Here is a 27037-nt window from a genome sequence, read left to right on the forward strand (position 1 = left end):
AAGCTTTCTCATCATGGGATAAGTCCAGGGATGGAGCAGACCACCCACTTGGGTCTGAGCCCCCATGTCTGGGGCCTTCAAACATAGATAGACTCACCATTTGTCAGAGATGTGGCAAAAGGGACAAAGGTTGAGCTGGATGACCTCTGAGGTCCTTTTTACATGTAATTCATTCATTCATTCAACTAACATATGCTGAGCATCCACACTGTGCTAGGCACTGTGTTCTGCACCATGGAGATGACGGTGAGCAACACAGACCTGATGCCTGGGCTTAGAACATTGAAAACACAGTACCCCATATCATCAGCTGCAATTCTGATGAATGTCAGAGCAAAAAAGCACAGGGCTCGCTGCTGATGGTACAGATGAGCAGAGGGACCTGACACTGCAGGACTGGCTAGGAGAAAGCATTCCTAGGAAGAACTATTCGAGCTCAAAGCTGAGGAATAAACAATGCTCAGCTAAATGAGGCAAGGGAGCTAGAGCCAGGGATGACCAAAATGAGCAGCAAACATCAAAGTGATTAATTCTGGGCTGCTCCAGCCTTCCACAAGTCAAAGGTGCAGACGAGAAAAGAGGGGGAAACAGTCAATAGTAGGAGAACACTCTTTTTAATAAAAATGTCTACATACAGGCCCCATGCCAGCCAGCCCTTTGTGGGCCTTGACCACCACTGCTAGATCATTACTGCAAATCCATATCCAGTTTCATCTGTGATCCCCGAAAAATGTTCATTGATGAGATTGTCTCCTTTCCTTTCTTCCTCTTGTCACATGAAGAGAAAAAAAAATCAGAATTATCATTGGTTTCAGCCTCAGTGTGGGTCGATACAACTATGTGCCTGTCCCAGAGGACAAGCTACTTTGATCACAGGCTTTACTCATTGACGATTCCTGTCCAGAACCAGAGAAAGAAGATAGTGTCACTGGTCCTATGAATGGAGCCAGACCACAGGATTCATGTGCTTAGTTGCAAGGCTTGCTCTGTGAGAAGGTCATTGACAAATGTGAGCGTGTCTCACACCAAGAGTTATTGGACTATAAGAGTTCAAGGAGCTGCTGCACTAAGATACCATCAATCACTAGCTCTTCTCCATGGGCTAATCTTTGTGAAATAAGTTAGGTCGTGGAGTCCTAGAGAAAACCTTGTAGAGTCGTGCCTGTGCAAATTGAACAGTGGCACTTATGGGCACCCGCACCTGGCCCTTCCAACAGGAACTTAAGCGTTGAGATCAGTTGCTCCTGCACCCTAGCACAGGCATGGGTCTCTTCTTCCACCCTCTTTCTCTCTCCTTTATGGAGCCTCACATGCAGCTGCTCTAGGGAGTGCTGTACACAACAAATCAGCTCTCCATTAATCAGACCATTCCAAACACAGCTTCTAAGTTTGGCAAAAAAAAAAAAAATCTACCTGTTTGCTTTGGTAATATGCCATAACAGGTTATTGGTTTAATTTTCACAGACACTAGATATTTGGTATTAAAATAGAATTACTAGTTAACCTGGAGCAAGCAGGTTCTTTCAAACTTTGCTCCATCTCCCACTGGCTTCTAGAATCATCTTCAGGTGTTTCAGTTTCAATAAGCTCCACATGTTTTCATGCTTCCACCCTAGCTAGTTATGTTAGGATGCCTCTGAGCAGTAAGTGTACCTCCAGATCCAAGGCTATTTTGCAGCCTTTTAAACAAGGTGGCTATGGAAGAAATAGAAACTTAGTATTTCTGAGAATGGAGTAAAGTGTCAATATGAATAATTATGGGTCAAGATGAGTTTGTAAGGTGCCAGGAGCTCTCAAGGACAAGATCCAACATCCCAGAAGGAAAGTCAGTACTTAAGTAGACTGTCCTAATAAGGTTTCTTCACCTACATACCCCAAAACTGTGTCTGTACAGGCCACCTCTGGCAGAAACCAGAAGTCACACTTCAAAGCATTCAACTAGGGGAGGGTTGAGTAAAGGGACCGTTTACAGAGGTATGGATAGGTCTAAGGGAATCCACAGGAGGTCAGAGTCGCCTAAGGGCTGCAATAATGAACACTGTTACCTGTGCAAGTCTAAAGAGGCAGGAGAGGGAACAGCATTTCCGGAACTGACAAGAGCTGGAGGTGTAGAGGAGCAGCTACCAGACAGGAGTCATGCCCAACCCAGGCCAGGCAAGAAGGCTTCAAGGAGAAGAAGTTGGTCAGCCACCCCATTCACTCTCCAGTCTCTGCTGGTGCCTCCCACTAGCCAAACCCACTGAAAACCCAGAGGAGAGGCTGTGATACAGGCCAGGGGTGGCTCAGGGCACAGAATAACCAAGAAAGGGTAGACAGTGGATTTAGGGGCAATTTTTTTCAATTTCTACAAAGGTTTATTGCTTCAACAGTGATTTATAAAAGCTGATAAAACTAATTTGCCTTCTAGTAGAAAAGGGACACCTGTCCTAGGGCCCAGGCAGACAGCCCCCCACCCTGACCTGCCTCCACTTGGCACCTGAGAAATCAGGGCCCCTGTGGGGGCAGCTTGGTCAGGGCGATGGAGAGAGTGGCTCACTCAGTGAACAGGCTGATGTCATTTTAGGCTGAGAGTGGACTGCAGGGGGAAAGATGGGGGAGCCACAGGTGCCTCCTGGGCTCTCACTGTCTGCTGAGGCCTGTGTGCAGGCACCAGCCCCAGCCCAGGCATGCAGAGGATGGGGGCAGCTCTCAGTCAGGGTGTGGCACTAAGCCTTCATCCCCTGCCCTTCCTGGCTTTGGCACAGGAAGCCTGAAGTCCTTGCCTGAGCCTCTGGGAGTGATAGGCCTCTTCCATGAGGGCTGCCTGACTCAGATCTGATGGGAGAGAACCCAGGAGAGGGGGTACCAGGCGTCAGGAGCCCCAGGACAGGCTCAGCCAGAACAGGATACAATGCCCACTGCAAACTGGGGTTGTGCCTGGGGGTCCCCTGGAAAGGTTTCAGAACAGTGTTGTGGCTGCCCCTCCCTGGGGCCCCCAGTGACAGGTGCAGCCCTGAGTGTCTGCAGTGCAGGGGCAGGTGTTCAAAAGCAATGGGATGGGACAATGATAGAATAGTGAAAGGGCTTGGGAAGTTATTTTTAATAGTGAAGTTTTAAGGTATTTTTAAATGTTGCTCTCTCAAAGAACCTTGACCCTGGGTCTTGGGAAAACATTATGAGGATAACAGGTGACTACTTCAAAAAGTTTGTGGAAAATGGAATTAAAAGATACATTTATTTTGGTGCAAAAAAGATTGTGAAATCCATTCATAGCTTTTTCATAACATATATTTTCCATGAACTTTTAAAAATCCCTCTACTGAATTTCAAAAATTTCTGCAGCAAAATAAACATATCTTTTAATTCTATTTTCCACAATCTTTTTGAAGTACCCTCAGTCTCCTCAGATTCCCTATCTAGTGGATTCTGTTGTAACTGAGCCCACCCCCAGGACCTTGCAAACCACAGTAGCTATAGGAGAGACAGATCCTGGTTGACCACAGGTCACAGAGCGAAGAACTGCAGGATGTGGATGTGGAAAAGACCATTTTCATCCTCCAAGGCGCTGTGAATAGGAGAGTCCTCAGTGTGGGGATGGAAGCAGTCGGTACCCAGGCTGTGTAGTTCAGACTGGACTCAAACTTATTAGTTAAGTGACGCAAGCTATGGATGCAAGTTTAAGCCTCAGTTTCCTCATCTGGAAAACAGGAATAATACTGCCACACATAACACGATATTTGGAGATGATAATTCCTGTAAAACAAACAGTATGTGCTCCATAAAGGACAGTCCTGTTGAAATGGAAAGCCTCTGAGCCCATTCTGATTCCAGCATTCTACAGTTCTTCAATTTGATCCTAAACATTTTTTAGTAGAAACTAGAGAAGCTTGTTCCTCCTGTACCTTGTTTTTGCTTCCTCTCTCTTTTCCCTCTTATCTTTCTACTTCTTTCCTGTCCTTTTCCCTCTTCCTCAGGCTAAAGTGGATAATGAGATCCTTAATTACAAAGACCTGGCAGCTCTCCCCAAGGTTAAATCCATCTACGAGGTGCAACGCCCCGACCTCATTTCCTACGAGCCTCATTCCCGATACACGTCCGACGAGATGCTGGAGAGATGTGGCTATGGAGAGGTATCGGGTCTTGCCCTTCTCTCTAGGGCTGTTGCAAGAGAAGAGGTTCCACTGGGGTTCCCCACAGCATTCCATCACAGCTTGACCACCTCGGTGTTGGCCCCAAGACTCTTTTAAACTGGAATTTATAACCAGCATTTATAAATCAAGAGATTACATCCAAAAATCTAGCTTTCTGGCTTTTCTTGAAAAAATCAGAGCCAGCCACATTACATCTGCATTTTCACAATCTGGAGGTGGGCAGCAGCGCCCCCTATAGACAGGATGTGGGCTCCTCATTCTCCCCAGGCCCCACAACTCCTGTTAATTCCAGCGTGGAAGCTGGGAGCCTGTGGCCACTCACTGCTTGAGCTGTTGCCTTTTTCACAGTGGAGATTTTTTCCTCAGATTCCTCCCCTGCCAGCCTCACTAGCCATCTAGGTTTATACTCCCCCATTAGACATGTTCTCTGGAGTTTGCACCACCTGGCCTTAAGCTCCTGGGCTCAGAGCAAACCACTTTGATAAAGACTCAGCATCAGATGGCTTTTGACATCATTAAATGGTTACTAAACAAGAGCATGCATTCTCTGGAGAAAGCAGGGTGGTCATTACTTAGGATATCCTCACCATCTATATCCCAGGAGATTCCTGCCGCGTCCCAGACCTCTGAGATGAGTTAGTTGGAAGCAGAAGGAACCCTGGCCTGCTGGGTAGGGACCCAGGCTCCTATCCTGGCTCTACCACAGTTAGCCTCTAACCTCAGGCAAGTCCTCATTAAAGGGATTGGGGTTGCATTTGGCTGAAAAGGTCAATGCTAAAGTTCTCCAAGTTCTGGTACCTGAAATAGATCAGGCAACAGGGGTCAAGTGTTTGGTAGAAGCTGATTGTCCTGAAGTTTGAGATAACAAAGCAAGATCCACAGGTCCCGGCAGTCCCCAGTTGTTTTGTTTCACTCCCAAAGTGTCTCTTAAATGATGTAGATTAATGGCTACCATGTAAACATGGAGAGATTTCACATGAGAATCTTCACAGCTGACTTGTCTTGGATAAGAAGCTGGTTAAGGTGGGGAAGGCATTCCAAACCCTGCCGCTTCCTCCCACAGAGCCCTGAGCAGCCCCAAGATTCACATTCCCTCCCTGGGCCCTGGTTTTCACAGGCATAAAAGGAGGGCATAATCTCAAGGGCTCCTACCTCCTTTTAGCAGCTGTGACATTGTGTACTTCTCAGGGACGCTGTGTTCTGGAGTGGGGTCCCAAGGGGCAGCTGAAGTCCCTCTCTCTGCTGAACCATTTAACCATACTCTGTCCCTTCCTCTTGCCCTTCTCTCTCTCCCTTTGCTCCTTCCATGGCGCCTTCAAACTCTTCACCTCTAAGTCGCTGGGAACCTTATCTCCCTACTCTCAGGTAACTAAGTTGATATAAAGGAGGTGGAGGAGACATTTTATATCATTGTGTCCCTTGATGCCAACCAAGAAGACCCCTGACCTTACCCCTCCCCAGCACCCCAAGCGGCCAGAGCCTTCTCCCAGTTGCTTCCCCCAGCCCGGGTCAAGACCAAGACTTCCTGTTTCACAAGAAACAGCAGGTGCATAAAAGATGTGAACAGTGGGGGAGAACTCATGTGCCCTTTCCTACCAGAAATGACCTCTCTCAAGCTCCTGATTCCCGATCAGGATTCCAGGAACTGACCCATGGGTTCCATACAAGGGCCAATGAGTAGTAGGTCAAGGCTCTGAAAAACCTCCACCACCTTCCTCAGGCTATGCATGCAACTCAGGGAGGGGGGGTCTCTGTGTTTGTGCCTCAACCTTAGACTTCCCACTAGGTCCTTGGACCCCACGCCCAGCTCACAGCCCCACCTCCTCCCCCAGGACATCTACGAGAACCTGGACCTCCGGCAGAGACGGGCCTCCAGCCCAGGATACATCGACTCCCCTACCTACAGCCGGCAGGGCATGTCCCCCACCTTCTCCCGCTCCCCCCACCACTACTACCGCTCTGGTAAGGAAGGGGAAGCCCGGGAGGGAGGGAAAGAGCCTGGGCACGGAGAGGGGCAGTGCAGTGACTTGGTGTCCCTGTGGTAACAGCACAAGGCCTTCCTTCATGGGTCACTGACCAGGCCTCCCCAGTCTCTGGGGTATCCCTGGCAGGGAGAAGGGAAGGAGAGTTATATCAAGAAGCAGCTGGAGGCTGGGTGGGGGCTGCCAGGGGAGGGGAATGGCAAGCAGCCCAGTGGCTCTGGCTGGAAGAAGACCCCCATCCTCACACTTTGGACTGTCCCACATAAAGGGTAGAAGTTGGAGGCCAAAAATGGCTGTGTACTGTCCTTCACCCAAGGGCCCAGCCCATACAGTCCAGGTGTCCACCACTACCCTGAGTTAGGGGGGTTCAGCTGGTGTTTGGGTGGAGGAAAGGGGCCATCAGGAAAGGCCCTGGACAGTGAGTGACAAGGAGCAGAGGGGACAAAGCCATCTTTGTAGAACTGACCCCCAAAATCTGACTTTGGGTCTGGCAGGACACAAGGCTAAGCTTGTTGCTGCTAATGCAGTGCATGTGAGCACATGCTGCTTCCAGCACCAGAGCCTGAGCACGCCAGGCACCAGCCCCACACCCATCCCTGCTGCCATCACCTCACTGCTTCCCTAACTGCACTGCGTTAATGCCTGTTTTCTCTGTGCCTCTGTTCTCTCTGGGGACCACTGCCTGCGTGCTCCAGGGCCCGAGAGTGGCCGGAGCTCTCCATACCATAGCCAGTTAGATGTGAGGTCCTCCACTCCAACCTCTTCTCACCAGCCTCCCAAGCACTTTCACATCCCAGGTAGGCGCCGCCAGCCTGGCAGTGCTGGCATGGGTGCATGCTCCGCGGGGTGGCTGGGCACCTGAGCCACCCACTCCACACTGCCCAGGAGCCAAGGAGAAACCGGTTCCTGGGGGACTCCTTAACCAGCCTCCTGAACTAACCCCACCCTCCAGGCCTGACTTGCCCACAGGCTCCAGCCCACCCCCTGTGATAGACCAGCCTTAAACAGGACCACAGAGAAGCAGCCACAGGAAGAAGCAGGAGCTAGCAGGAAATGCCTGAAGGCCTGAAAGTCTTGATAGGGTGCAGTGGTAACACGAGGTGGGGAAGGCCTCAGGCTTTCTTAAAGATTTATTTTTTTTTTTTTTTTATTTGAAAAGCACAGTGACAGAGAGATGGAGAGACAGAGAAGGATACAGAGATCTTCCATTCACTGGTTCATTCCCCAAAACAGCCACAATGGCCAGGGCTGGGAGAGCCCAAAGTCAGAGCCAGGAACTCTGTCTGAGTCTCCCACATGGGTAGCAGGGGTCCCAGTACTTGGGTCATCTTCTGCTGCCTTTCCAGGAACACTAGCAGGGACCTGGATCAGGAGCTAAGCAGTCAGGACTTGAACCAGTGCTCCAATATGGGATGCTAGTGTCACAGCTGGCAGCTTAACCTGCTGCACCACAATCCTGGCCCTCTGGGCCATGGACTCTTACATCTCAGTTCTGTTACTTAGAAGATCCTGATCTGGGGCCAGTTACATGGCTTCCCTGGGCCTCAGTTGTCCCAGCTGTCCAGCCAGGCACTCTGTGACCTGAAGATATTGCCGTGCTCATTCTAGCTCAGATCCTGCCTTCATGGTATGGGTGTTCTTATGTGGGGAGAGGGATGAGAAATGGGTAAACAAACAGGTGAAGGGTATGGACAGCTAACAATGGATGCTTTATGCATCAAAGGGAGGGAAATCATGAGACATTGACAAGGGAGCTCAGGGTTAGATGGAGTGGCCTGGAGAGGCTTCCTAGAAAAGGGACATTAAAGCTAAAAGATAAGAAGGAGGCAGCCCTGTGAAAACCCCAAGGGAAAGCCTGTGGGCAGAGGGAATGGCAAGAGTGGTCAGAGATCAGAGGAAGGCAAGGCCTGGATGACCAGCAAGGTGCGTTTTGCATGAAGTCCCATCCTGAGCTGCAACACAGCCAGGCCTGGGACTGTGTCCCTGACCCTGAGCTGAATTTTTCAGTCCACACTCACTTTCTTCCCAAGAACGTGTCTTGCCACTTCATCTAAACCTTCCTCAACTGCCCCAGAGGGGTTCTATCCCTTCTGTTTGGGAGGGAGGGGGCAGAGATAATGCTGACACCTGGCTGCAGCGTCCAGGGGGCTTCTACATGGATTAAGGTGTGCCACCATGCAGGGGCAGTGGACACCATCTTGCATGGGGATCTGCTGAGCACGCACCCACCTGTGCCTGCATGCCCACCACACACCCCATATACCCTCCTCAGTACCATTCATATCCATTCATTCCCCTCTTCCTTCTGACCTGGAACCTGTTGGGGTGAGGCTGGAAGTTCACCTTGGGAAGAGGAAGTCCACCAGGGGAACATTGGTGGCCCTGTGGCAAAAGTGGCTGACCATCTCTCTCTTCTGAGACCAACTGACCAAGTACTGTCTCCTTTCTCCCCCCACCCACTATTCCTTCCTGGTCTTTCTAGCAGCTGGAGAAAGTAACATCTACCGGAAACCCCCGATCTACAAACGGCATGGTATGGCTGAGAGGCAGAAAGAGCTTGGCCAGGCCAGGTGGGAGTGGGGTGCAGTCAACCACCTGTGCAGGTGGCTCTCCATAGGCCTCCAAGAGCAACACAATTCAAAGACACAACTTGATCCTTCTTGTTGTCTGTGCCCTAGTCACTCTGGGTGATGCAAGGGGAGGAGCTCAGTGTCATTTCAAAAGTTCGAGAAGGACCCCATCCTTTCCCATCACATCCCCAACCCCGTCTCTTAGCTGCTGTCTGGTGTCCTGAGTTCCATGATCAGAGAAGTCCTTGTCAAATGCACATACCTCTAGGAGAATCACCCAAGTTACTGATACCCAAAAATGTTCATTAGAATCACATGAGATGCATACAGACTCCTGGAATTCCAGACCTTTGGAATTGGGGTTTTGTATTTGTAACAGTTTCCCTGAGTGGCCCTGACGCCCAGCCCATCCTGGACCCATTACTCTAAGCTGCTGTCAGTCACTGTCTTCTGAGAGCGTACAGAGACTTGGAGAGGGGTGTAAATGAGAAGGAAGCAGGGAGTCCCTGTCATTCTTTCATATTTTTTAAAGAGGTATTTATTTGAAAGGCAGAGTTACAGAGAGGCAGAAGCAGAGAGAGAGAGAGAGAGAGAGAGAGAGAGAGAGAGAGAGAGAGAGAATTATATCTGCTAGAACACTCCTCAAATGGCTGCAACAACCAGAGCTGGGCCAATCAGAAGCCAGGAGCCAGAAGCTTCTTCTGGGTCTCACACGCAGGTGCAGGGGTCCAAGGACTTGGCCCATCTTCTACTGCTTTCTCAGGCCATAGCAGAGAGCTGGATCAGAAGTGGAGCAGCCAGGACTCAAACTGGTGCCCATATGACATGCCAGCACTGTAGGCAATGGCTTTACCTGCTATGCTACAGTGCCAGCCCCCATTCTTTCATTTTTTGTTCAGTGAGTGTTTCTGAAAGAAGGGTCTATGGACCTTCTGCACCTAAGAGACATGTTAAGGGGGCATATTCCCTGCTCCTCTCTGCCCCCAGACTTCCTTGACTAGAGATACTGAGCATGTGGCCCAAGAATCTGCACTCTCACTGGCTTCATCCATGATGCCCACCTGTACTCACTATGAGAACCACCAAGTCCTTCATCACTGAGACCACCTGCTCGTTTTTTTTTTAAAGATTTATTTTGTTTATTTGAAATACAGAGTTACAGAGAGAGATAGAGACAGAGAGAGAGGTCTTCCATCACTGGTTCACTCCCCATATAGCCACAATGGCCGGAGCTGCACCTATCTGAAGCCAGGAGCCAGGAGCTTCTTCGGTGTCTCCTATGCAGGCGCAGGGGCCCAAGGATTTGGGTCATCTTCTACTGCTTTCCCAGGCCATAGCAGAGAGCTGGATCAGAAGAGGAGCTGTCGGGACTAGAACCGATGCCCATATGGGATGCCAGCGCTTATGGCCAGGGCGTTAACCTGCTGCACCACAGCACCGGCCCCCACCTGCTCATTTTTAAAAGAAGCATTTATTGAGCCTCGGTTGAATTCACCCATCCCTCCTTTTGAGGACACAGAGGAGCAGCAGTCACCTGTGCAGCTTTGCTTGATACTGGGTCAAATTGAATATCAGAGGGGAACACAGAATAAGCAGTCCTGTACCACGAGCTGAACCAACCGGGTGGTGGAAGGAGCAGCACAAGAGGAGAAGTGGCTCTGTGTGCTGGTGACCCTACACTTAAGGCAAACATTCTTGGTCTCAGAAGGAACTGAGCAGTCATCCACATGCCACTGAGTGACCACAGGGCGGTATCAGTCCTGATACAGGTTGTGTGGCTTTATATCCAGGAAAGGCCCCTAGTCCAAGCATCTCATCCCTTCATGGTATTTTCCAGCTGGGCTCTGAGAGGCTGCACCAAAGCAGACAGAATCAGAAAGAGTCCAAGAGGAGGTGGGCTGCATAGACAAGAGGGCACATGAAATGGCCAGATTGTCACTGGGCAAGAGAGACTACCCAGGACCCAAGTCAAATAGGAGGATTCAAAAGCTCTGGAAGCAAAGTGCATAGCCTGTGGCTGGCTCAAGGCCAAAGATCCCAAGCCCTCTGCTGCTTTTGCAGAGCTCATAGCTTGTCCTAGGATTTCTCTCTAGCTGTCTCTGGAAAATGCTGGCAGGGGCATGCTCACCTCTTCAGCATCCCCATTCCTGCCCTATCAGCTGCCACCAGTCCTCAGGTCACTCTAAAGTCACTGCTCTGTGGGTATCTGTGCCTGCGGCAGCATTATTGGTCACCCACCGCCACAGACTTACTTCTGGTGGAAGCTGAAAGCTGCATTGTACCTGAGCCAGCAGACCAATTCTGACACTTATAGATGAGAAAACTGAGGCAGAGGTGGGCATGATTTGCCCAGTGTTATGACTGAGTTAAGTGGCAGAGCTAGAAGCAGAACCCCTTTGCTGACTTGCTGTTCAATGCTCCTTCCTTTGGGTCCTGTAGGCTTCCCAGAAATGATGTAGCTTTTCAGGATGCAGAGAGAAGGTTGACCTGACTTGGCATGCATCATAGCACCATAGCTCTTCCTGGTGACTCCCACCTCAGTGTGGCTCAAAACCATAACAAGGCAGGCTTCTACAGGACTAGAGAGGTCAGGGGCTTGCGTGAGATCTGCCGAGTCTTACTTTGAGGAGACGCAGCCTCAGCGTTCACTCAGGAACAGACCTAGAAGTCCATGGAATAGGCTGGAAGGAGCCCTGGCTGGGGTCCTGCCCAGTTCTGGCACAAATTTGTTGGATGGCCTCTTCTCCTCTCTGGGCCCCAAATTCCCAAGTGCAAAGTCAGGAGCTGGCCCAAGTGCTTTTCCGGTTCAATACTCCATGTCCCAGACCCTCCTCCCAGAAATCCCTGATTTCAAAGTGGCCTCATCCCTCTAGGCTGGAGCCTGGCAGAGACCAGGAAAAGGGCACACTTCCCTGGCAGGGACACTCAGGCCTTCCTGAAAGTGCTCTCCTTGGGTCCTTTGCAGGTGATCTGTCTACAGCAACCAAGAGCAAAACAAGTGAAGACATCAGCCAAGCCTCCAAGTACAGTCCAGCATACTCACCAGACCCCTACTATGCCACAGAGTCTGAGTACTGGACCTATCATGGGTCTCCCAAAGGTAGTGTCCCCGTGGGCCCCTGGGGCCTGAGCTCATGTCACTCAGAGGTCAGGACAGCCATGCACTTCTTTCCATGATCGTTCTGCATAAGATCCTTAGAGGCTGTATAATTGAGGGTGTTCATTCAGCAGCATGGATTAAGGAGCCCTCAGGATACAGGGGGAGCAAATTAGACCAAGTCCCTGCCCTAGTGGAGGAGGCATAGGTCCCAACCATGAGAGGGAGAGGCTACACCAGAGGTGATGCACAAGGGTAGGAGAGCTGATGGCAGGGGCACGTCATCCAGCTGAAAGATGACAAAAGCTGCTCAGATGCAGAGACTCAGCTGTCACAGAGGAGTGGCAAGGATGTGGGCAGCAGAGAGTACAGAAACACAGCTGCAGTTACACAAGATGGGAGGGAGGTGCCACTGGAGGAAAGGCAAGGCTGCAGCTCGGCTTGAGCCCAGAGAGGAAGGGGGGCGGGGTGAGGGAGGAGGTCCCGTGGGGCCTGTGGGTGAGGTAAGGATTTAGGTTCTTATCCTCACCAGTAAGAAGCCACTGAAATAACGACATGGCCACATTTGTACTTTTGGGAGACCACTTTGACAGTAGGATGAAAAATGGCTTGGAGGAGGGAAAGAGAGGATATGGGGCGATAGAAGGCACCCTGGAAAGAGGTCTTAATGATCCTCAGGGCACCACCTGACCTAGTTAGACTGTCTAAGCTGTTCCCTCAAGTAGAGAGAGGAATTTCCATCAAGATCCACCTTGACTCAACACACGCCTTAACAACTGAATGTCCATTCTGAGGAAATCTTCACGGGCACTCGGAGTTGAGTGCTTCATCGCCCTCTTACCAGTTAGAAGAGGAGATGAGACACAAACACAGTAGTCACCAGGAGTGGACATGGTCAGCACGCATGGGAGACAGTTGTGTTCCAAGGCTGCAAAGGTGGCAGAGCCTGCAGGTGGGGGACCTTAAAACGAGACTGCCACCATCACCACAAAGAAAGGAAAACCAAATCCGAATGACCAAAGCCGGTGCAGGTGAGGGGGTGCATGTGCCGGAGCTGATCCTGTCTGTCCTTTGGCAGTGCCCCGGGCCAGAAGGTTCTCATCTGGAGGAGAGGAGGATGATTTTGAGCGCAGCATGCACAAGGTGAGTGGGCCACACAACTGAACAACATGCTCCAGAGGTGTATCACTGGGGACTTTTTCATTTGCGAGTGACAGAACGCCATCCAGTGCAGAGCTTTGCACATCTGCAAAGTCAAGTGACAGGATTCACTTCAGGTATGAATAGATTCAGCTGCTCCCAAAAAACACCATCAGGAAGTAGTCTGTCTGCTTGTACCACTGGCCTCTGACGGGCTTCCTGCTCAGCTGCTTTTCCTACAGTGGTAAGCAGGTGCCAGAAACCCTGCTGGAGGAATGTAAATGGTGCAGCTACTGTGAAAAAAAAAAAAAAGTTTGGATTTTCCTCAAAAAGCTAAACACAGGACTACCCAGCAACACAGTCACTCCACTCCTAGATATATGCCCATAAGAACTGAAGACAAAAACTCAAACACATACATGGACATGCGTGTTCACAGCACCATAAGTCACAATAGTCTAAGGTGGGAAGAACTCAAATGCCTCTCAACTACTGACTGCATAAATAAATTGTGGCATACCCATGCAATGGGATGTGAAAAGGAATAAAGTAGACACTTGCTACCAAGTACATGAATCACAAAAATATGACACTTAGTGAAAGAAGCCACACACAAAAGTCCCCCATGTATTTTGTTTTCATTTACATGAAATATTCAGAATAGTTAAGTCCAGAGACTGTAGAATGGTGGTTTCTTGGGGTTGGGGCAGACAGGAATGGGGAATGACTGCTTAATGGATACAGGGCCTTCCTTTGGGATAACAAGGACATTTTGGAACTAGACAGACATGGTGATAGTATAACACTATGAATGTACTAAATGCCACTGAATTGTTTAAAGTGGTTCATTTTAAGTTATGTGATTTTCACATCAACTTATTTTCAAAAAGGTGGCAGTCTGCCCAACATTTAACCAATCATGTGGCCAGGACAATGTGATTCTGTCACTGGCTAGCTTGCTTTTAAAACTGTGTCCACCTACAACCAGAGCCCTACCCAGATCTCAACCCTGCCTGTGAGACAGAGATGATGTCCCAAAGGAAAATACGGAAGTGACACAGAAGGAGGGATGCTGGGAAGGCAGAAATGACGGAAGCTTGCTGGAGAGGGTCTGTTCACTCAGCCTTGCCCGAGCCAGGCCCATCTCAAAGTCCTTTACTGCCTTATAACTTCATCTTGCTCCTCCCCAACCCCTAGCTCCAGAGTGGAATCGGCCGGCTGATTCTGAAGGAGGAGATGAAGGCCCGGTCAAGCTCCTATGCCGATCCCTGGACCCCTCCCCGGAGCTCCACCAGCAGCCGGGAGGCCCTACACACAGCTGGCTATGACATGTCCCTCAATGGTTGTAAGCACTGCTCTGCAGGCCCAGCAGACATTTGTGGCACATTCTCTTTGAGCCTGGCACACTGGTGGAGGGTGGGGGTGGGCACAACACACATACACAACTGCATTTTCTTCAATACAGCAGCCCTGGGCAGTGGTGCTATTTTCACCTCACAGCTCACAGATGGGGAACTAAATCACAAAAGCTTCAGGAACTTACCCAGGATCCCTTGGATTCTAAGTGGTGAAGCTCACTGGCTCCAGTTCCCTGCCAGTTTTTATAAATAAAGTTCTATTAGAACATAACCAGCCTGAAACTCAATCTTTTGGGTTGACAAAAGAATTGAGAGAGGCTGACAAGGAAGGTTATTCCAGACCTACCATCTCGCAGAAGGGAGCCCCACTGGGTCTAAAATACAGAGTTGGCGAGGGGCCAGACCCTCTTGGTTCATTGAGCCATCTGAAGCCATGTCTTCCAACCAGGTTAATTGTAAAGAAGAATATCTTGTGGTCAGCATGGCTCAAAGACACAGGGGACTGCTCCCTGGGGTAGTGAGCCTCCCATCTCTACCTAGAAGTCTCATTTCAGATCAATCTTTGATGGATAATAAAAATAATCAGTTCCTATACTCCTCTGTGCCAAACCTTTATAGATATGTTACCACTCCTGGTCCTCACAAAGACATGCAATGTGTAGGGATTATTGTCACCACTTTATAAATGAGAGAACTGAGATTAAGCTACTTACTCAAGCTCAGAAAGCCAGTAAGTGACTGGCCCAGTATCAGACCTGAAACTGATACTTCACCATACTTTGCCTTCACTCTCAGCAACATTTACGGTAGTAGTGGTAAAGCCATTTTTATGGAGTGTTACGTATGTGTCATGTACTATGCTAAATACCTCACTGTATTATATCATACATGCTTCCCATAAAACCCATAATGGAGATGCTATCACTCCCCATTTTACAGATGAAAAAACCAAAGCATAGTTAAGTAATTTGGATGAGGCTAGGTACCTGCTAAAGGCCAAGCTGGGATGAACAGATGTTTCCCTGTCTGACCACTGAGGTGCACTATTTTCAACACCTGAGGCACCCTCTATAGCATCAATACTACTCAGAATTCAACTCCATTTAGCCGCATCTATGCAACCAATATGACAATATATGCTTTGCACCTGATGCCATGTAATAGGACCTGGCAGGGAAGCAAGGATGGAAATTGGCCAATAGGAAAGGAGATGCCAAAGAGGGCCTCCTCTCCACCCGCCAGGGTGGTTGGGCATGGCAGCCATGTCTCCTCCCTGTCCATCTGCCGGAACACTGACCTCTGGATTTCTCTCTTGCAGCCCCTCGGTCACACTACCTGGCTGACAGCGGTATGTTTGACCTGCCCTGCCTTCAGCCCATCATGTTCTATGAGGGCCAGAGCTGAGTGGGCTGCACTTCCCCCATAGCTCTGGTGACTCTATGTTGTGGGTATCCCAGCATAGTCCTGATCTCAAACAGTCCGCTCCATTGTATTGATCAGATTACGGGCCTCGGTCTGGGGCTCTGAAAACAGTGTTACCACACACAGCAGCTCCAAAAGAATAAGAGCGCAGGCCTCCCCCACCTGCCTGTCTGCCAGAGCCTCCTATGACCAGGACACCAGGGTCTATCATAGAACAGATATGTACGAGGTTACGGCCAGAGGAGAGCGCAGCAAGTGCCTCTGTTGGGCCTGGCATTCTGCCTAGGTGAGGCAGGCAAGCTGCAGATCTGGAGCAAAGCAGGAAAGGCCGGCTGCCCCAAGTTCTGCCCCTTGCGCATCGGGTGGGGAGTCATAGGGCCACATGTAGCCAGGTCACCTTGGGGAAAAGGCCCCCTGGCTTAGGACTCCTGGTAACTACTCTTCTCCTTTTCAGATCCCCTCATCTCCAAATCTGCCTCCCTGCCTGCCTACAGAAGAAACGGGCTGCACAGGGTAAGAGGGACTCCACAGGGGGGACATTGTCCCAGATGCCAGCAAGCCCAGCATTAGCCGTGCTGGTGATGGCCGATAGGTGAAACCCTGGGAGTGGAGATGGTTGGACTGGAAAAGCCTGATGACAATGACTGTCCTCTCCCTTACAACCCCTGTGTGAAAAGGGGCTCCCAGGGGAAAGGTGAGAAAACAAATACTTCTTGGGCAATAATCATGTGCCAGGCACTCAACTAAGCACTTTCCAAGCACTAACCCTTTTAATCTTCACAAATCAGGGATGTAATTACTACCATCACCCCTATTTTGTGGATGAAGGAATGTAAGCATGGAGAAAGTAGGTACCTTCTGCAAGCTCTAATACCTAGTAAGTGGTAGAGCCAGGATTTGAGCTCAGGCCCCTGACCTCACTGCCTACACCAACTGCCATGCTCAAGTGGCTTTTTACATGGCTTGCAGTCTCCTGAGCTCTTTGACAGCCTGTGACGGGCTCGAAAAGAAAAAAACATGTCAGAGAAGTCAAAGAAGAGAGAATTTAAACAAACACCTGAGTGCAAGGAGGGACTTCCCCATGGGTACTTGAAGGTCTGCACTATCCATGCAGATGGAGGAAAGAGCTAGTTCCTTAGCAGGGAGTATGCAGTGCGTCTGAGCCAACAAGCCCAGGATGGAGCAAACAAGGCCATGAAGCCACACAGCAATGTTATTAGGGCCTTGCACACAGTGTAATGACTTCAGAGGGTTTCTGGTAGGTGTGCAGCATGATCCAACTCAGAGTTTCAGTGCGACGCCTCCAGCTGTTGAGTGGAGCAGAGACTCCAGAGCAACAACAGTAGAAGCTGAAGATGGACTCAGACTATTTCAGGGCACACTGGTATCAGCAGCCCCTGCCCACTGAGGACCCTAGCCTCCATGTGCTAAGAGCTCACACATTCATTCACTCAGCAGATACTTAGTGGAAGCCTTTACTACATGTCAGGTGTAACTCTGAATGCTTGGAATGTATCAGTGACCAAAACAGACAAAAGATCCCTGCCCTTTGGAGCTTATATTCTAGTTGAGATAAATGTAAAGCACATTGTAAGTAGCCAACAAGTCCACACATACAGAATGTGAGAAGTTAGTGATGTGAAAAAGAAAAAAGATGAGCAGGAAGAAGAGGCCTAAGAGTTTGTGGTGGGGACAACATGCACTTGCAGTAGGATTGTCAGGGCAGCTCTGATAGGAAGAGGGGTGTGTGGACAATGAAAGAAAGCAGGAAATGAAATTTACCAAATCAGTGGGTGTATTCCTATTATGGGCAGGGACTAGTGAACTAGCAGTAAGTTAAATCTCCTTAACATGAAATGGGGGCTTCAGAAAGGGCCCCTGTTCCTACAGCCCTGGTCTACTTTCTGGAGATGGGTGAGTGCCTCAGGGAGGCAGAGGCCAGCTTATCTCAGGCCAGTCCTGCCTCTCTGTCCCCTGCAGACACCCAGCGCAGACCTCTTCCACTACGACAGCATGAACGCCGTCAACTGGGGCATGAGAGGTGAGCGCTGGCCCTGCTGGGGTCTGCAGGAAGAGGGCCCCTCCTAAGACTTCCTGAGACTCCGGATGCGCTGCTCACAACTGCAGCTTGACCTCCAGCAAACAACTGCTGCAGATTCTGCTGCCAGGCTGGACTCTATCCTGTTCACATCCCACTTTCTCCCTTTTCCCTGCTCATCCTGCATCCTCTAGAGTCCTGGGCCTTGGGTGATCTCCAGACTATCTGTCCCATCTGGTTCTCAGAGCCATCACAGAGCACCACTCCCCTTGGACTGCTAGGCTAGAGCTACATGCCAGTCTTAGTGGAGGGAAACACTCAGAGCCAAATGCACTTTGTTCCCAGTAAAAACTCTATGTTCTCTGCAGGGAAGCTTTCATGCCAGCCTTCTCCACTTCCTATTATCAGGCCCAGGGATGAGGGGCCCCTTGGACTCATGTGCTTCATGATCTTAAATTCTTATTTCATTTTTTTTTTAAATTTCCTATTTTATTTGTTTCAAAGCAGGAGAGAGAAACAGAGACAGATAGAGACCTCCCATACACTGGTTCACTCCTTAAATACCTGCAACAGCCAAGACTGGGCCAACATAAGCCAGGATCGCAGAATTCCATCTGGGTCTCCCATGTGAATGATAGGGAGCCAACCACCTGAGCCATTATCTGCTACTCTGAAGGCCATTTGCAGGCAGCTGGAGTTGGGAGTGGAGCCAGGACTCAAACCTAGGCATTCTGGGATGGGATGTGGGCATTCTTAACAACTACACCAAATGTCCACCTCAGATTCATTTGATTTCTGTTCTACATATCTCAAAAGCCATTTGTCCCTCTAAAACCATCTTAAGAGCAGCCCAACTCCTACCTCCAGCCATCAGACTCAACCCAGCCCTGATTATTCTCCAGGGTAGATTCAGCAAGGACAGGACTCTGGATGGACAAGAGAAGCAGATGGACAGAGACCAGTGTAGTATGCAAAACAAAGACTGATGGACTCCATTTTGTGTGTCTCTTTTCTCTTTGCAGAGTACAAGGTAAAGGACATGCACTGTCAGTGGAGGTCTCCAGGATTCTGGGAGTTGCCACACTGGGGACAAGCAGGAGGATGGCAGCACCATCTATGCAGAGAAGGGGACATGGATATTTAACCACAAGGGTTCTTTCAAGACTAACATTTCCTGTCCCTCTTTGGCCCACTTTCCCTGACTCCTTCCCTAGATCTCTTGCCCACTGAAATCAAACAGCTTGCCTGGGCCTCAGAGACTTTGTGGGATTTGACAAATATTAGACACTTACATGCAGGAACCCTTGTACCAACATGAATACCAAATGCCACCAAGCATACCCCTAGCAATATTAGGGGGTTCTTCAGGGCCTTGCTTTGGGGAGAAGGTGCCTTAAGGCTACTTGTAAAGCCTAAGGAGGTGAGACCCAACCCTTCCTCCAAACACCATCAGTGGCCCTTTCTGGATAGAAGAGGGAGCCTAGATACAAAATACAGCTGGAAGGGAAAAGCCCACCATCCTCCCCAAGGTAGAAACACCCCACCCCTCTCTTCTTAGATCTACCCTTATGAACTTCTCCTGGTGACCACAAGAGGCAGAAACCGACTGCCCAAGGATGTGGACCGGACCCGCCTGGAGGTAAGTCTGGAAAACTGAGTGGGAGCCTTTGGGTTTGGAGGAATTCTAGGAGTTTCCTGGTTAAACCCAGCTCAGGAGGAATGACTGAAATAGACAGCTAGCTTTAAGGTCACAGATCTTATTAAAAAAAAAATCAGAGACTTGAATCGACTGCTCAACCCAAGGCACTCCCCACTGTTCTAGGCTGCCTCCTCTTCAGTTCAGTTAGCACCTGTTGCACTCAGCGACTTCTGGCTGTGCTGCTGTAGACATGGGAGAGAACTAGATTTGTTCCCTTCCTTCCACGGACCTACAGTCTCAGGATTTTACATAAAACTAGTGCTTATGGTAGGGTAATTTGAAGGGGGCAGCTCTGTGTAGAAAGTCAAAGCATAAATTCATATCAAATCTGCCTTCCTAGGGTCAAACTCTGACTCTGCCATCGCTAAGTGGGCATTTTTAGTTAAGTGACAACCTTGCTTCCTTGATTCTTCCTCTGACCTCTCCTACCTAATCTTGTACCCTGAGTGCAGATCAAGCATCTGTCACTCTACTTTGTATCAGTTAATTGACTTATTCATTTCCTCTACCTGACCCCGAGCCTCTTAGGGACAAAGATTATCTGTCATCTCCCATAGTGTTTGGGCTGGAGAGGTGTCAGAGATATTTGTGGTACTGAATGCAAGCTTCCAAAGGAGGCAGCTCAGAGCTCTTTGGTAAGAGTCTATGCACCACCCTTGACCCTAAAGAATTCACCCAGGGTGGAGGGTTTTGGCAGAAGAAGAGGAGTGTACATGGACCAGGAAGCTCTTCAGATCTAGTACGCTGGGTTAGCAGTCCAAGGAAGTAGACAGTTTTCTCCATTTGCCACAATGGTCTCCAAGACTGTGGTGCTGAAGGGGACAGCTCCCACAGTAGCTCAAAGAGGCTGGTGTAAAGGTGTGAAAACATTGTCCAAGGCACTCAGAAACTCAGGCCTGAAAAGCTCAGATTCACCCAGGGGGCTTTTTAAAAATGCCATACAGGGACCCCATCCTATACCAGTTAAATTAAAATCTGGAGAAACAGCTGAGGCATAAGTATTTTTAAAAAGCTCCCCAGAGTATCTCATATGTAGCCCTAGCTGAGTCACTGAGCTAAAGTTGCTGCCCTCATGCCCTGTGCCAGTTCAAGGAGGGGAGTGAAGAAGACAGACCACAGTCATGTCCTGAGGGGTCTCAGAGTATAGATGTCCGTTCATCCAAAAAAGAATCATCCAAAGATTAATCTCTTTGGCATGCCAGTTTCTGTTGCAGGTGCTTACAATATATCAGTAAGCAAAACAGAGACCTCTGCCCTCTTGAAGCTTGCATTCTTGTGTAGGCGGACATAAATAAAGGATACAAGTTTTAAAAAAAAAGTGTTAGGATGTGTTAGAAGGCAATTCAGACCAATGGAGGAAGTAAAAGAAGGGCAGAGTGAGAGGGATTGGGGGTGACAGGGAGGGGCAAATTGCAGTTTTAAGCAGTGGTCACAGAGGATCTCATTAAATATGTGACTCCTGAGCAAAGACTTGAAGTCAGGGAAGGAGTCAGCCATGCTTTTGTAGAAAGAAAGGACACATGGGCCGGCGCCATGGCTCAATAGGCTAATCCTCCGCCTGCGGCGCTGGCACACCAGGTTCTAGTCCCGGTCGGGTCACTGGGTTCTGTCCTGGTCGCTCCTCTTCCTGTCCAGCTCTCTGCTGTGGCCCAGGAATGCAGTGGAGGATGGCCCAAGTGCTTGGGCCATGCACCCGCATGGGAGACCAGGAGAAGCACCTGGCTCCTGGCTTCATATCAGCGCAGTGCACTGGCCACAGCGCGCCAGCCGCAGTGGCCATTGCAGGGTGAACCAACGGAAAAGGAAGACCTTTCTCTCTGTCTCTCTCTCTGTCCACTCTGCCTGTCAAAAAAAAAGACATATCAAGCAGAGGCAGCAGCCAGTGTCAAGGCTATGATGCAGGTGGGAGCCAAGTATGTTTGAGCACAGCAGAAGGAGACAGTGGCTGGGCTCACATGAACACAGAAGAGATGAGGAGGGGATGAAGTCAGAGGAAATGGGGACCAGATCATGCTTCATGACAGACATGTGGAAAGACAATCACCATTGTGAGAATGAGAAGCAAATGAATCTGAGTACTTTCTAGTTGCTGGCCACATGCTGAGTGCGTGACCTGTGTTTCTCTCACCCTCACAGTGCCCAGGAGATAGGCCCCAGGACACTCCAATTTCAGCAAAGGAAACTGGGGCTCAAGAGGGCTTGAGTAATTTGTCCAAGGCCACACTGCCTGGTTCTGAAAGCCATGATCTTGACCTTTCTGCTATGAAGTCAGATTTCAGGTGGGCAGGGCTCAGGAGCACTGAGAACTTGAAGGAGGAAGCAGTTTAAGTTGGCCCTTAGGGGAAGGAGAGAAGAGAACCCATCATCTCCCCTCAGTGTGTCTCACTTGTGAACATGTTGCTTGAGACTGAATCTACCATTCCTGTATATCAAGCCCTATAAAAAAATTTTTGGACACAATAGAGAAAGCCAACCAAAGAATCAATAGTACAACGTCCTTCAACAACAACAAAAAAATAGCAAGTGAGACTAAATGGCAGTTTCCCTCAGCTATTACTATGGAAGGAACAGAGCAGAGAATTCCCTCTTACCCACATTATCTTTAAGCTCTCACTTGAACAAATAGGGACAGGCCAATAGCATGGGGAAAAAAGGAGGGATGCTGTAGGGGTCTAACAATCAAATTTGATGTACGGATATGGTTTGTATCTTTGTTCAAACAAAGCAACTGTAATATGATGGCTGTGACACAATTAGAGGAATTTTATTAGAGACAAAAATTAGGTAATTCTGAGAAATTATTGTCAGATTTTCCTAGGGCTTCTCATGGCACTGTGGTTATGGGAGAAAATATACACTATATTTTGTGATCCATACTCAAATCTATGGGAATGGATTGACTCAGTCTCTAGGCTTTGCTTTAAAGTACATTAGCAGGATCAACAAGGCAAAAAGGGTTAAGCTGCCACTCGCAGCCCCAGCATGCCAGTTCAAGTCCTGGCTGCTCAGCTTCTGATCCAGCTTCCTGCTAATGGGTCTGGGAATGCAGTATATCATGGCCCAAGTATTTAGCTTCCTACCACTTTTGTGGGTGACCCAGATGGAATTCATGGCTCCTGGTTTCAGCCTGGCCTACCCCTGGTCACTGTGGGCATTTGGGAAATAAGCCAACAGATAGAAGATTCGATCTCTCTCCCCCCTCCTTCTCTAACTCTGCATTTTAAATAAATAAATAAATAAAACTTTTCTAAAAAACAGAGTACATTAATTAAAAAATAGACAGGTGCAGCAAAAGTAACAAGAGCTTGATAATATTTCAATCTGGGCAATGGACATGTGCCTTGTACTATTTGTCTCCCTTTTGCATATTTTTGATTTTTTTCAGGATAGAGATCTTTATAAGTTACAAAAATTTGTATATAAATTATATAAATATATATATAAATATAAATCCTGTACATTATTAATGTGGTTGACCCAGGAGGGCAGTGAGAGTAAAATGCATATAGAATCTAAAGGCCTAGGCTGTGGCTTCAGCTCAGCTTCCTCCTCTCCCTCCCTCTTGGACAAGCAAGAATTTTCATTTTCTGACTTTCGGTTTTTGCATCTTTCAACTGGATAAAAATAGTTGCCAGTATTCAGAGTGTTCAGTGGACTAAATGAGAGAAATGAAAGTAAACATGAGTTTTAAACTATTGAGAATAACAAAAATGCAATGTAAAGAATTACTGGTGTTATTAAATATGGTCAGGTATGGGAAAGTCAACTCGAAGTCATCAGCAGCCAAGGATATCGATCAGACTTTCACCAAAAGTTACATGAGCTTAAAATTCTGGAAATGTGCCTAAAATATTAGTTCATGGTGACACTAGGCCAGAGAACTAGCTCATTATTATGTGGCAGTGTACAGAATTCTCAGTGAATGGTTTTCAGTACTCAGTCAGTTAACATAATTGCTACCAACAGGTCAGCTCAATGAATCCAGTCAGCTTGCAGGCAGGATAAATGCCTTACATTTACCATTTCAAACTTAATTTTAAGTTTCATTTCGAATAATTTCAACCTGCAGAAAAGTTGAAAGAACAGTAAAATGAACATCTACCTACCTGCTAAATGCACAAATTGTTAACATTTTGTCACATTTTAAGTGCTGTATTTTTTTTAAGATTTAAATAAAATGCTTATTTATTTTCTTCTACTTGAAAGGCAAGAGTGACAAAGAGAGAGGAAGAGGGAGAGGGAAAAGGAGAAGAGGGAGGGGGGAGGGAGGGGGAGGAGGAGAGGGAGAGAGAGAGAGAGAGAGAAAGAGAGAGAGAAAGAAAGAATGTATTCAGCCACTGTCTCACTTCCCAAATACCCACAAGAGCCAGGGCTGTGCCAGGCCAAAGCCAGGAGCCCAGAACTCCATCTGGGTCTCCCACATGGGTAGCAGGGTCATCATCCACTGCTTTCCAGGATGCATGGATAGGGGACTGGTTCAGAGATGAAGGTTCCAGGACTGGGACTGGCCCTCCAATATGGAATGTGGACATCCCAAGCAGTGATTTAATCCACTGCACCACAATGTCCACCCCAAGTGCTGCATATTTCTAACTCTAAAAGCTTTTGATGATCTGTCACATTTTTATGGTTGCTGAGAAGGGATAGAGGGCAGAAAGGGGAGGGGTGGGATTTGCCATGGAACACAGATCAATGTTTGCTCTTGTGGTGTCTTTGTTTTCATATAAAAAAGAGATAAAAGGACATTTCAGTGGTTGAAAACTATGAGTAGTAAGATTACTTTTCTGCATTGACTGGCCTGATGAACAGCAAACTTCCAAATCATTTGTAAAGATATCAATAAGAAGAACCACACCCTAAAATCCTGCAAAAGAGGAGTGGTATGGCATTAATCCCTGTACACTTCCAAACTAAAATGCACGGGGCAGGGACACAGAAAGGTCAAGCAGGGTGCAGGAAGGGTGCTGAGGGGTACTGAGTCATGGGCAGCAGCGACCTCCCCAGCCAGATCAGCCAGGGCGACATTGATTTCCACATTCATCCATTCAACACCTGTGTACCACACACACCTGCCAGGGTCAAGGCCACCTCCCAGACTGCACCTGACCTCCTCATGCTGTTCTCTCCCTGTCCACACCCTCTCCTCCCTACAGCGCCACTTGTCCCAGGAAGAGTTCTACCAAGTCTTCGGTATGACCATCTCTGAGTTCGACCGGCTGGCCCTGTGGAAGAGGAATGAGCTCAAGAAGCAAGCTCGGCTGTTCTAAGCGGAGGCTCTATAACTATATATATGCATTTCTACAAAGATAGCTGTAAAATCTCAACACAGAAGCTTGGTGTAACCCTCTCTTGTATAATGGGGCATGTTGCCTGCCAGAGATTCACTTTTCTGTACTGTCAGGCAAGCCTGCACCATCAAGATATTTTTATGCTCCTTACTCCCTCTTTTCTAAGTGCTGTGGGACCTGGGAAGGGATTTGAGGGGACTCTGTCCTTTGACGGGGGATCCTTTTTATATCAAAACATCTGTCCTTCCTAACTTGAGTCCCCTAAAGTCCAACTCTCATTCCTAGAAAAGGTGCCTAGAGACACCTCTCTTCTCTCTGCTTCTTGGCCCTTAGTCCAAGGCTCCAGCACTGATGCTGACCATGGGATTTTCACATCTTATTGGCCCCAGAGGGGCCCTCCCACAGGAGGATACACAATGACCTCCTGAACCACGGAGCGCTTTGGAGATCCCAAGAAGAATTTTCTCAAAATCCCCACTTAGGAGCTCTCTGGGGGATGATGCACTTGGATGTATGAGCCTCAAATCCACTGGCTCTTCCAGTAAACAGAACTGAATAGGGCCCTGATCTCTCCTCAGCTCTTCAACCCTCCTCCTTCTGCCCCTTGACCCTAACCTCTCCCTTGTCCAAATCCAGAATCCATGGTAGGAAAAAAAAAAGGCACTTCCCTTCCCTCCACCACTTCCAACTGGCCCCTTTGCCTGGCCCGGACTTAGAGGACCAGAGGAAAGGAGAGGAAGCTGGGTGTGGGAGATGGAGCCTGGCACCTGTTGAAATCTGAGCTGCAGAACCCATTGGGACCTCCTCTTCTTCACTGCTCCCTGCAACTCCCCACCCTGACCCTTTCAAGGAGAGGCCCAGTACAGCAAGCAGCCTGTATTCTTCAGCCTTATTACAATCTATGTGCCTGACAACTCAACAACCACAGGGCTATGTTCCCACCTTAGCTCCTACCCAAAAACTAGACAAGCAACTCTCACCATGGTCTGGAGGGAGAGTGGGCCACATCCAAGAGAAAGGTCCTAGTTGGTGCCACTAGTCCTTAGCCTAGCAGAAAAACCATCCCAGACCCCACCCATCCCTGCTCCTGCTAAGAAGTTGGCTGTATCACACAAAGAAACTTCAGAAAAACAGTTGCTTATAGGATTCCCAAGTGAAGCAGTGGCCAACACTGCTCATGGTCATCCCCACTTTCCCCGTGGCTGCCTTTTCTGCCTCCTTGCCTTCTGGAACACAGTGGAAACTTAAACTTCTCTCCTCCCTTCTCCAGCCCTGAGTTGGTAATGTTCAGTGGGGGCTGTTCCTGCATGGAGATGTCTTGAGTCAGACCATTTTGAGGTCTTGGAGGAAGGATGAAGAAGTGAAAATGACAGTTACGACTCTGAAGATTCTGGTGATGTGAAGTGGCCAATGTAGAACTGACTTCAACAAACCCCCACTGAGCACCTACTGCTGCTGCACACTTGCTGAATATGGGGCACTGAATGGGAGAGGGGGGACACTGGGATGAGACACCACAGGCCCTGGGCTTAGAGACAGTCTACTCATCATGGGTATCTTAAAGCAGTTACCCAGACATGATGGGTGTAAGGAAGAAAGTGACAGGAGAAGGCGTGAGAAAGTGTGTGTGTGTGTGACACTGAAAAGGCATATGCAGTTCATGCTGACCAAGAAAAGCTTTTGGGAAGAGACTGTATTGAGCAAAGTTCAGGAAGTATCTGTGTACACTGGGAGGAGACTGTATGTTGAAAGGGTGATAGGGTGAGGGACCAGAAGGGAAGTCTAGTATACTCACATTTAAAGTCACCCCCCATAACTTCTCTCTTTGGCCAACGTCAATAACTTCCCTGACCCTTTAGAAATGTCCCCAGTCAGACACAATCATTGAAACTGCCTCATTATCACTGGTTGAGAACTTGGTGAGATGGAAGAGCTTTTGTTATTGTTGTTGAATATTTTTGTTTCCCATAAAAGCACACCATTTCAACCCAAACCTCTGTCCTTCTGTGGTTCCTAGTGTGAGTGGAAGTGAGAGCCTGAACCATGCACATTGTTCAAAATAAAAGAACCTAAAGAACAGCTACTGATTTGGCCTGCTTCTCTTCTGTAAAAAGAGTCTGAGGAGATCAGTGTTATTGATGACTATGGAATGTGGGGTTCCTCGGGATGGCAGAGGATCTTCCAACAACAAATGAGGTGAGGTTCTGTCATCAAAAATATTAGGAAGAATAGCTCCTCATTATCAAGTACCAACAATGTGCCAAATTCCAGGCTGAGGACACCACATCTATCATCTCCTCTAAGCCTCTGTAA

At 48.6% G+C, this 27037-nt stretch overlaps 1 protein-coding gene across 11 annotated transcripts in view; it reads left to right on the plus strand.

The window, feature by feature from the left end:
- Positions 1–26803, plus strand: part of ABLIM3 (actin binding LIM protein family member 3) — a 122454-nt gene extending 95651 nt beyond the window's left edge. For 2 of the 11 annotated variants that reach the window (XM_070076286.1, XM_070076285.1), the window contains 12 exons: positions 3954–4109; positions 5466–5495; positions 5963–6092; positions 6808–6909; positions 8595–8645; positions 11648–11782; positions 12858–12922; positions 14117–14264; positions 15596–15625; positions 16154–16212; positions 17680–17740; positions 18760–19376. In XM_070076286.1, the coding sequence (XP_069932387.1) occupies positions 3954–4109; positions 5466–5495; positions 5963–6092; positions 6808–6909; positions 8595–8645; positions 11648–11782; positions 12858–12922; positions 14117–14264; positions 15596–15625; positions 16154–16212; positions 17680–17740; positions 18760–18881 (1089 nt within the window). In that variant the 3' untranslated portion in view covers positions 18882–19376. Of the gene's footprint in view, positions 1–3953; positions 4110–5465; positions 5496–5962; positions 6093–6807; positions 6910–8594; positions 8646–11647; positions 11783–12857; positions 12923–14116; positions 14265–15595; positions 15626–16153; positions 16213–17679; positions 17741–18759; positions 19377–24589 lie in introns of those variants that run through there. The other 9 variants (XM_070076291.1, XM_070076290.1, XM_070076295.1 and 6 more) reach the window with 8 other exon arrangements.
- Positions 26804–27037: the final 234 nt, after the last annotated feature.

The sequence above is a fragment of the Oryctolagus cuniculus genome, chromosome 6 (genome assembly GCF_964237555.1).
Source record: "Oryctolagus cuniculus chromosome 6, mOryCun1.1, whole genome shotgun sequence".
Taxonomy (NCBI): Eukaryota; Metazoa; Chordata; class Mammalia; order Lagomorpha; family Leporidae; genus Oryctolagus; species Oryctolagus cuniculus.